The sequence below is a fragment of the Sceloporus occidentalis genome, unplaced genomic scaffold (genome assembly GCF_023333645.1).
Source record: "Sceloporus occidentalis isolate IW3139 unplaced genomic scaffold, rSceOcc1.0.p SCAF_7, whole genome shotgun sequence".
Lineage (NCBI taxonomy): Eukaryota > Metazoa > Chordata > Lepidosauria > Squamata > Phrynosomatidae > Sceloporus > Sceloporus occidentalis.
The window spans coordinates 15,630,480-15,641,794 of NW_028316987.1; the positions used below are offsets into that span (position 1 = coordinate 15,630,480).

The window sequence follows — 11,315 nt, forward strand, 5'->3', positions numbered from 1 at the left end:
GTGGTTTCCTTATGAAGTTGGGACACTGATTTTTTTCATATGTTAGGCACTATTGGGTTTCTCTACCATCAAGGGTTGCAAAGCAGAAAATATGATCACTAGACCTACATTGTCATACCACAGTGCTCTGCAGATGTAGAATATGGACACTTTAGCTTTGGTCAGATGGAATGTGTGATTTTATGCCACTGTCTATGAAATCAGAGAGCCAAACTGGGACTTGGGGGATCCAGTTTCTAGTCCCTACTGCACCCTGAAACTCAGTGGCTGACCCGGGCAAGTCTTTCTCTCAAGCTAACCTATTTAATGGGATTGTTGTGATGATGAGAAGAATCGTGCTTCCATCTAACTGCTGGGGAGGAAGGACAGAAGTGTAAGAAATACACACAATAATAAATAAATATGTGCAGCTGTTGTCGTGTGAGTTTTCAATGCACTCTGGTAATGGCAGGCTCACTTCTGTGAATCTTGTATGGCCTGAGGTCTGTAATTTCTTCCACAGTCTGCACAGTTATGTTAATTATGTGACATCATGGTCCTTCATTTTCAGGTAGTTTGACCCTCTTGTTCTATTGCAACATATTAGCTTCATAGGAAGTGTCTGTTAGATTTGAGAAAGTCTTGTTTTGAGAACTGAGAAGCTGCACTTATCTCAAAGTGTGCCAGGCATACTGCTATGCCCCTCAAAGTACAAGTCCCAGACATCCTTGTACAAGGGTTCTTGTTTTCATTTTCCAGCCTAGTAGAATATCTAGGATTTACTCCGATAGAACATTATTTGATCCAGTAAGTCCTCCGACAGATCATGTATTGGATAAAGAAAAATAAGCGCACATAAACATGCTGAAGCACAGTATGCAACAGCGACAGGGAGTATTTGACCTTTTAATCTTGGAGTGAAACTGTATTTTAACTATGTTTTAAGTGTTTTAGTTGTTTTTCATTATTTTTTAAAAATAATGTTGATATTTAATTTCTTTTTAACTTTTGTAAATTAATGTTTTAGTTGGACTTTTAAAAAATTATTGTAAGCCGCCTTGGATCCCATTTTGAGAGAAAGGAAGGATGTAAGTACTATAAATAAATAAATAAATAAATAAATAAATAAATAAGAAAGACATCGTGGCAACACACCTCCCATCAGTTCTAGCCATCATAGCCAATATTAATAGATCATAGGACTGTTGTCCAACAACAGCTGGAGGGAGGCACTAATTCCTCATCTCTGCTTTATAATTTAGCATTCTCTTCCCCCCTCCATGATGATGATGATGATGATGATTTACTTATACCCAGCTCTTCAGCCAAAGCTATCAAAGCGGTTTACAAATTGTTAATTAGACATTTCCCTGCCCTCAGGCTTATAATCTAAAGAGACAAGATACAAAAGGAGAAGGGAATGGTAGTGGGGAAGGGGAAAAATCCAGCAGATCTTCTCTCCCTCTGAGGCCTGGACCTCACTGCCCAGGCTGGGCCTTTCTGAATCTCTGGGTCCAGGTAAATTTACCCCCACCCCATCCCACTTGCATTTGGACCTTATGTGCCCCCTTTAACTTAAGAGCTCAAAACATTTCACTTCCTATACATCACAACAATTCGTACAGTGCTGTGATAAATTTCTACTGAGGCTGTCCTATGCCTCCACCCCATTTTGTCCATTCCATTGACAGGCCTGGCAGAGGCACCTGAGTAGCTCCACCTGTCCTATTGAGGCAGAGCATCCTGTTTTGCTGGCTTAGTAGAGCTTCCACCAAACCTCCAAGACTCAGATATTTGGAGGTATTATTGCTGAACTACAAATCTCTAATATTTGGAGATATTGCTGCTGAACTACAACTCCCAGCATGGCCAGTGGCCATGCTGGCTGAGGAATTGCAGAGATTGTAATATAAAAACATGAACTTCTCATTTTGGGCCCTGAACCAGTGGAACTCAAGCATTGCACTGTGCTTCAGGACAGCCATTTAAAGCAAGGTAACAATCAGTATACACCCTAATCCACAAAATAGGAACACAGAAGACTGCAGCAACTATAGGACCATAGCATTAATCTCCCATGCAAGCAAAATTATGCTCAAAGTTCTGCAGCACAGACTCCAGTCATACATGGAGAGAGGAATCCCAGAAGTGCAAGCAGGGTTCAGGAAAGGAAGAAGCACTAGGGACCACATTGCAAAGATACAATGGCTAATAGAGAGTACAAAGGAATTCCGGGGGGTGGGGGTGGGGGTGGGGAATCACCATGTGCTTCATAGACTACAGCAAAGCATTTGACAGCATAGATCATGAAAAGCTGCAGACGGCTCTTAAGGTCATAGAAGTACCACCATATCTGATAGACCTTATGAGAAATCTGTACTTGGGATAACAGGCTGCTTTTAGATTTCAGAGAAACAGATTGGTTCCCATTTGGAAAGGGAGTGAGGAAAAGCTACATTCTATCACCCTATCTGTCCAGCTTTTATGCAGAAAATATCATAAGAGCACAGTTAGACTCAAAAGGAGGTGTGAAGATAGGAGGAAGGAACATCAACAATCTAAGATATGCAGACGACACCATACTACTAGCAGAAAATATCACAGACTTGGAACAGTTACTAAAGAAGGTCAAAGATTAAAGTGCAAAGGCAGGCTTAATGAAGAAAACAAAAATAATAACCATGGAAGAAATACATAAATCTTACCTAGACAATTAGGAAATTGAAACAGTGAAAGAATTTCCATACCTAGGATCAAATATTGATCAGAATGGAGACTGCTGTCAAGAAATCAGAAGACTAGGAATGGGAAAGAAATGTCATGAAAGCCATGAAAGAAGTAGACAAGATCCTAAAGATTAAAGATATACAAATGGCCACTAAAAATAAAATCATCCAAGCTATCGTATTCTCTGTCACCATGTATGGATGCTATAGCTGGACAATGAAGAAAGCAAACAGAAAGAAAATTAACTCCTTAGAGATGTGATGTAGGAGGAAAGTGCTGAGTATACCATGGACAACCAAAAGGAGAAAATAAGCGGGTCCTTGAACAGATCATGCCTGAAATCTCCTTGGAAGCCAAGATGTTCAAATTAAGGCTGTTGTTCTTTGGCCATATAATGAGAAGGCACGACTCATTAGAAAATACAATAATGCTAGGAAAAGTAGAGAGCAGGACAAAGAGAAGAAGACCACATGCCAGATGAATAGACTCAGTTGGAGAGATCATGGGCCTAGATTTGCAGGACCTAAGCAGAACAGTGGAGGGGCTTGGAGAAGTCTCAATCTTAGGGTGGCCATGAATCCAGTCGACTTGTGGCAGTTAACAACAGTGGTAAATTTTGGTGGGGGAACAAACAGACACATACACACATACAGCTCAGCTAATATGTCATGCTTTTAACCCTTTGGTTCTATAAATTCTTTTTTAACGTGAAACTGAGAATGACTTGCCTGGAGGAATAGTTGGTGGCCCCCCATGACTGAGGTAGAGGTTGGGGCCTGCATATAGATGGGATTTTAACATTAAAGTCTGTCTGTGTCATGGACAGATTTTTAGGGGTGTGCGTGATCCCGCAGTCATGGTCTTCCATGTGTAATTGTTCCATGTTTCATCACTTCTTCTTTTCCACCCAAAACACCTAAATAAGTGACAAAGGAAATCGTAGTGGAACAAAATATGAAGGGTGACACATTCCCCAGGAGAAGAATAAAGTAGGCAAGAATGCCTTTGAGCATGGGCAGAGTGCAGTCAACGCTTAAAGTGTTACACACAACTTGGGAGAGAGGACTGCCAGGGCTGCATCTGCACTGCTGAATTAATGCAGTAGTTTGACAGAGCTTTAACTGCCATGGCTCAATACTATGCAGTTCTGGGATTTGCAGTTTTGTGAAACATTTAGCCTTCTCTGTCAGAGAGCTCTGGTGTCAAAACAAACTACAAATCCTAGGATTCCATAGGATGGTTCCATGACAGTTAAAGTAGTGTCAAACTGCATTAATTCTGCAGTGGACAGCACCCTTACCTCAGAGGGATGGCTTCCAGAGATTAGTTTGAGCCTCTTATCCAGGGAGTAGCTACTGGGGATGGGCAAAATGAAGGCATTATCCCCCCAAACAAGAATGCTGCATGTGCAAAGATAAGAACAGGTTGATTAAGAAACAATGGAATATTAGAGTTCTTCTAGTCTAGGAAGTTAAGTATAAGAATAAAGATGATATTAAATATAGAAGTTAGGATTAGACAAGCACTTTTGTGTAAGATACGTATAAGTGTATCTTTTCTTTTTATATATAGGTATATAATTTTAAACAGTTTGTTTGTATACTTGTTTGTCTTTGTCTTTCTGTTTTATGTTAAAAAATAATATATATATATATATATATATATATAGAGAGAGAGAGAGAGAGAGAGAGAGAGAGAGAGAGAAGAGAGTGCTTCCCCCCACCCTGAATTAAATTTTCCTTCAATCCTCGACTTTCTAGGATTGCACTGAAAATATTCACTCCTAGAACCCTTATATTTGTTGTGTTTACATTCGTTTGGCCACTTTGTCTTTGGATGCCTAAAGTGCATTTCTAAACACTTAACTGAACTTTTAAACTACTAGTGCTAGGAACTGGGGGGCTGAAAGAAAATGTAAATGGGGGAGGGCAGAAAACTAATTTTGAGGGGCACAGTCCTGTTTTTACATGGGTTTATATGAGGTTGCAGGAATTAAGAAGCGGAGGACAGGGGGTCTTGGAGATATCTCATCCATAGGGTTGCCATGAGTTGAGATCAACTGGAGGGCAGTTAACAGCAACAACAAAACACACACACACACATTACACCTCTGCCCAGGCTCCCATGAACAATGGAAGTCAAGAGAGTACAAAGCAATGTGAAGATTTCATGGCTGGCATCCATAGTTTTTTGTGTGTTTTTCAGAGCTATGTGGCTGTGTTCTAGAAGAATTTATTCTCGACTTTTTGCCAGCAGCTGTGGCTGGCATCTTCTCTGATGCTGGCAAAACATGAGGAATAAACGCTTCTAGCAACTTTTAAACATTTCCAGGTGATGCCACATTTCTTCTCTGGAGTGGGTGGCTGTCATAAAACGGAGGGGGGAGCATCTAGTTAAGGAGGGAGGAGATAGTGGGATTTATTTTATTGTATTATATGGTTTTTACTGACGTAAGCCGCCTCGATCTTGTGGATAGAAATAAATTACTGTATTAGTTTTTTTGGTGGGTTTTTCGGACTTTGTGGCCATGTTCTAGAAGAGTTTATTCCTGATGTTTTGCCAGCATCTGTGGCTGGCATCTTCAGAGAAATATTATTATTATTATTATTATTATTATTATTTTGAGAAGCATCTAGTTTGAGCAGCCTCTAAGTCTGAGAAGGAAAACATGGGAGAGAGAAATCCAGAGAGCCCCATCAGCTCCCAGGATTGTATTCCTGGGGGCAGTTTTCTATGTGTTTGGCTTGGAAAAGAGAGGCTTCTTTGGCCTTTTGGGAAGGAGGAGAAGTGTGGGGAGGGCTGTTGTTGCTGCTGCTGCTGCTGCTCTACAGCCAAGGTAATCTGCCTGCTCACAATCATCATGATGACTGGAGGTGAAGAACCATCATCCAAGGTAAATTGCTTCTCTCTTTTAAAAGTAGCCACAGGCTTGCAAGGGGGGTGGGGAGGGGTGGTGGTGAAAGAATTTGGAGAGCCCCATTTTGGCCTCTGATTGGCCAACCTGGTTCCTGCCTGTTGTGCCTGGGCTGGCCAATCCTGGGGAGGGAGGCTGGTCCCTGGGGTTTGAATCTGATTGGGCGATGGGAGATTTTGGGAAGGGGCTTAAGGCAGGCAGGCAAGGGCCCTTTGCTGGAGCTGGGAAGGGGGAAGAGGGAAAGGCAAGGAAGGAAGGAGGGAAGGGAAGAAGGAGGGAGCCAGGCAAGGGGCCGGCCTGGAATTGATTAAGTTGGGAGGAGAAAGAGGAGAAGGAGGCTGGGCGAAGCTGCAACTCAGCCTGGGGGCCCTCCTTTGAAACTGACTAATTGGGGAGGGAGGACACAAAGGGAAGAGAGAGGCGCTGGGAGAGCAGCGCAGCGAGGAAGAGGTCCTGCTGGGTGAGTGGAGCCCTCTTCCCCCCTCCTCCAACAAGAGCCTGAAAACAGAGGGAGAGAGAAAAGTTTGGAAACTTTTGCCAGGAGCAAAGTCCTAGTGACAGATCCCAGCTCACCCTGGGAGGAGGCGATTGGGTGTCCCTAAGAGCAAAGAAGGAGGGAGACACAGCCACCACCAGCACCACCATCCAGCACCATGCGCCTTGCTGATGCCTCCTTGGCCAGCTGCCCACTGCTCCTTCCTCTGCTCCTCCTGGGATCCTCCTGCTGGGCCCAGTTCCACGGGGAAAAGGGCATCTCCATCCCGGACCATGGCTTCTGCCAGCCCATCTCCATCCCGCTCTGCACCGACATTGCCTACAACCAGACCATCATGCCCAACCTGCTGGGCCACACCAGTCAAGAGGACGCCGGCTTGGAGGTCCACCAGTTCTACCCGCTGGTCAAGGTCCAGTGCTCCCCGGAACTCAAGTTCTTCCTCTGCTCCATGTACGCCCCCGTCTGCACCGTCCTGGAGCAGGCCATCCCGCCGTGCCGGTCCATCTGCGAGAGGGCCCGCCAAGGCTGCGAGGCCCTCATGAACAAGTTTGGCTTCCAGTGGCCTGAACGGCTTCGCTGTGAGAACTTTCCCCGCCATGGGGCCGACCAGATTTGTGTGGGGCAAAACCACTCCGAAGAAGGGGGCTCGCCTGCGCTCATCACCAGTGCCACTCCCATTGCTGGGCAAGGAACTGTAGGCCCACCGCGTTACGCCACTCTTGACCATCCTTTCCACTGTCCACGGGTCCTCAAGGTGCCCAGCTACCTCAACTACAAGTTCCTGGGAGAGAAAGACTGTGCGGCGCCTTGTGAGCCCACCAAGAGTGATGGCCACATGTTCTTCAACCAGGAGGAGATCCGCTTTGCTCGCATCTGGATACTCATCTGGTCTGTCCTGTGCTGTGCCTCCACCTTCTTCACCGTCACCACCTACCTGGTGGACATGCAACGCTTCCGCTACCCAGAGCGGCCCATCATCTTCCTCTCGGGCTGCTACACCATGGTCTCTGTGGCCTACATTGCTGGATTTGTCCTGGAGGAGCGGGTGGTGTGCAACGAACGCTTCCAAGACGATGGCTACCGGACCGTGGTGCAAGGCACCAAAAAAGAAGGCTGCACCATCCTCTTCATGATGCTGTACTTCTTTAGTATGGCCAGCTCCATCTGGTGGGTCATCTTGTCCCTCACCTGGTTCCTTGCTGCTGGCATGAAGTGGGGCCACGAAGCCATCGAGGCCAACTCACAGTACTTCCATTTAGCAGCCTGGGCCGTGCCAGCGGTCAAGACCATCACCATCCTGGCCATGGGGCAGATTGACGGTGACCTTCTCAGCGGTGTCTGCTTTGTGGGCCTCAACAACATAGACCCACTTCGGGGCTTTGTTTTGGCCCCACTCTTTGTCTACCTCTTCATTGGCACGTCCTTTCTATTGGCGGGCTTCGTGTCCCTTTTCCGCATCCGCACCATCATGAAACACGGCGGCACCAAGACGGAGAAGTTGGAGCGCCTCATGGTGCGCATTGGGGTCTTCAGTGTCCTGTACACGGTCCCGGCCACCATTGTCATTGCCTGCTATTTCTACGAACAGGCCTTCCGTGAGCATTGGGAGCGGAGCTGGATTAGCCAGAACTGCAAGAGTTTGGCCATTCCCTGCCCGCTTCAGTACACCCCGCGCATGACCCCGGACTTTACTGTCTACATGATCAAGTATCTCATGACTCTCATTGTGGGCATCACCTCAGGCTTCTGGATCTGGTCAGGAAAAACCCTTCACTCCTGGAGGAAATTCTATACCAGGCTAACTAACAGCAAACATGGAGAGACTACCGTTTGAAAAGAGAGTGGAGGGACTGGAGAGCTCAGGTTAGCCAGCTCAAAAAAGTTTCCGACAAACAGACAAAAACGACAACAGAAAACCAAGAGGTGCTTCATTTCAGGAGCTGCATGTGGGGCTGTTTGTTCTTTAGGGGAGTCTCTCTGGCATTTGGGGGGTGGGGGTCCTGTGTTTTCAGGGCTGAGACTTCCTCTGACAATCAGAGAGAAACCACAGAGGAACAGGAGGAAAAGAACAAGGGAGAGGGACCGAAGTATTTAAAACCGTCTCCTTTAATTAAAACACAATCTAAACCTTTTTTTTTTTTTTTGCTTTAGGTTTTTATTAACTATTAAAGGGTGTCATTTTGTAATTAAAATTGTAAATAGCATTTGTAAATTTAATTATATATTTCTATTTAAAAAAAAAGAGAGAGAAAACATCAGCAAGGATGCAGAAAATATTCAGAGGTTCGGAGAAAGGAAAGTGTTTCTTTCCCCTCTCCCCCTCCTTCTTTGGGTACTAAATTTTTTCCCTTTGACTCTGCCATACCCTCCCCTCTGTATGGAGCCAAGAGGACTGCGTGCTGTTTGGGTTGGCCCTTAATAGGACTTTTTTGGCTTAAACTTTTCATAAGAGCCAGGTTTGGAATCCCTCACCCCCACCCGCCCTGCAAAAACACATCTCCAACAACTCCCCTTTGGAGACTACAGTTTTTGGTACGAATCCAAAAAAAGACTTCTCCCATCTCTCTCATTTTTTCCTCTCCACTTTGAAAGGTTTGCAAGTAATGTTCTGTATCTATGAAAATAACGTTTGGAAGTGAGGGGGATGTGAGCCTACTCCTCTTTGCTGAAATTTGGGCTCTGGCCTGGCTGTGAGGATCTCCTTATGGTTATTTCTAGTAAAGAATTGTTACCTCCAACAAAGGTTTTTATTGCCTTAAAGCTGCAGAATTCTTTTTTTCTGTTGCATTTGTACATTTCTATTTTGTTTCCTAGATGTTTTGTACAAAAGGTGTCTTTTTAAAAACTACATTTCCTTTATTAAACAGACTTGTTCTTTGCATATCCAATTTGAGTTTTTTCCCCTTGAAAGCAGCAGCTTCCAGAAACAATCAACTTGTGAGATGTCCCTCAGTCCATTCTATATAGTTGAAGGTGCAATGTAGCCTTCATAGAGTGACACACAATAACCCTTTGCTGAAGAGTTGGATCTACTTTTTTTCTAATTGAAAGTGGTTTTAAAAAACCCCAAAAGTATTTGGTGACATTTTAGGAAGTCTAAGGAAAATGTTTTCACGATCTAGAAAAGCTATGTGTTGCAGAAATCTTATGTTATCATGCTTCCCGTCTCCCCCTTCTTGAAAAAATGTGGAAGAAAGAAAATAACATTGTATTGTATTGGTGGAAATGTGAAATCACTTTCCCTTTATTTCCCCTTTCATCGCTGAAAGGTTAAATTTAAAATACTTGGTTAGTCTCATAAATATCTTTATGGAGAAATTACAGATTTGTGAGCTTGCTCAGTAAAACAGCAAGTAATAGTAAAAGAGGAACGTGTTAAATGAAAACTAGTAACTCAACCCTAATATTCTTCTTTTTTTTAAATTTAGTTTTCTGATGTTTTTCTCAATGGAATTGAATTACAAAAGTGTTAAGGAACTCTGGCTGTGGCTTCCATGTGGGCTACTTTTCATGCTAGAATTCTTCACAAAAGCCCTTTATAGGAGGAACAGGGCTGAAACGTATGTGGACATCATCCTATGTGACTTCACATGCATGCATTTTGCAGTATATTTATGTACAGCAAAAAAAAAAAAAAAAAGGGGGGGGACTATTTTTCTATTTATTTAGACCTCCATTATTATTATTTTTTAAAAGTGACTGATTTAAATTGTTTTAGAACCTGGTATGCTTCTGTCTTGACAGTGAAAATGTAAATGTAACAACTTGTCCCTACACATTTTCACACAAAATTAAGTTGCATTAAGTGCAGTAAATCTCACTCCTAAGGAATCAGCAGCCTAAATTATGAAAATATGCCAAAAAGAGGGGGGGGGGGCACTGTATAACAAATGGTTGTCTTTTTAAAAATGTTACTAATCAATATTTTAAGTCACATTTCCTTCAAAACATTTTTCCTTCGTTAATGTTTTCACAGAATTCAGATAATTTGGTACCAGTTGGAATTCCTTATTAGCTGCACACACAGAACCATTTTTGCAAGCTTCTAGAGGGGTTTACTGTAGTCGCTCAGATCCTAACCAGAAATTAGCTAGCAAAATTCTTTCCATTCTTGTGGGATGATCACACCTCTAGCAATACCTCTCCTGAAAACTACTAAAGGGTCAAGCCTGGAAGAAGGGGGGGGGGGGGGGAAGAAACATTCTTACTGGCACAGATAGTTTAAAAATTGAAATTAAGAAAAAAATAATCCTATTTTCAATTCAGTTTTTCAGGGGAGGTTTTGAGTACTTCTCTCATTTTTCCATCCGCCTTTCCTTTTTCCTAATAGAATTCTGATTGTGAAACTTGTGTGGTTGAGAATTCAGATGCTGAAAGTTGTGCTGTTGTTACTGTTTTCCTTCTGAGTATTTAAAAATCTTTCAATAGGTCTTACATCCTTGGATAAAAATGTATGGTGTCACATTACCATTGCACCTAATGTTTGTAGAAGAGCAAGCTTTTGGTCTGCAGGTTGGACCAATGTAGACAAAGGAAAGATGATGCAAAAAAAAAGGAGTTTTCCTATTCTGTAGCTTTCCCTGGAAAGAAGCGTGTACATTTGTGGCTTCTATATTTTAAGGGTTGCTATAACAGAGTGAAGGTGAAAAAGGCAGCCTCCAGTTTCTTCCCCACCCCCAGACACACACATATCCTCTTCAATCAGAAGGGAGTATAGTTTAAAGCCAAAAGTCAGAGGGTGACTAAAGCAAACCAGATGGACACTGGAAGGCTAAAAACATGTGTCCAGTATCAAAGCAGTCCAACTCTTCCAGATAGAGGAGGAGCAAATTCCATCTTGTCTTTTAAAAAATGAATGGGAGTTTACTCTCTGGTTTTCCCTCTGGTGTTGGGATCTTTTCTGCCTTTCAGCCAAGCATGTCAATACCACTCCCTCCTTGTTCCCAGTTAAAGCAATTTTACCCACAGCCACAAAATGGATTTTTCCAAAGCAAGTGGTGGGTCTGGGATGGTTTAAAAGCAGAGGTGCTTTCCACTGCCTCCATTTGAGATCCAAAATCCAGAGCTGTGGCAATTTAAAGACTAAAACTCTCAGAATCCACTACCATGTAGACTGGTGGATTCTGGGCGATGTAATCCAAACAAGTTAATTTCCCTAGTCCTGTTGTTGTGTGGCTTCAAGTCCTCTATAGCTTTTAT

General features: G+C 43.4%; 1 protein-coding gene across 1 annotated transcript; it reads left to right on the forward strand.

The window, feature by feature from the left end:
- Nucleotides 1-5,884: 5,884 nt before the first annotated feature.
- LOC149309261 (frizzled-2) lies at nucleotides 5,885-8,999 on the forward strand. The gene has a single exon (XM_089532062.1). The coding sequence runs from the start codon at nucleotides 6,274-6,276 to the stop codon at nucleotides 7,948-7,950; it is 1,677 nt and encodes a 558-aa protein (XP_089388188.1). The 5' UTR covers nucleotides 5,885-6,273; the 3' UTR covers nucleotides 7,951-8,999.
- The last annotated feature ends 2,316 nt before the right edge of the window (nucleotides 9,000-11,315 follow it).

Bases quoted from the DNA above. Each gene is read 5' to 3' on its own strand.
- LOC149309261 (XM_089532062.1), top strand. From the start codon at position 6,274: ATGCGCCTTGCTGATGCCTCCTTGGCCAGCTGCCCACTGCTCCTTCCT.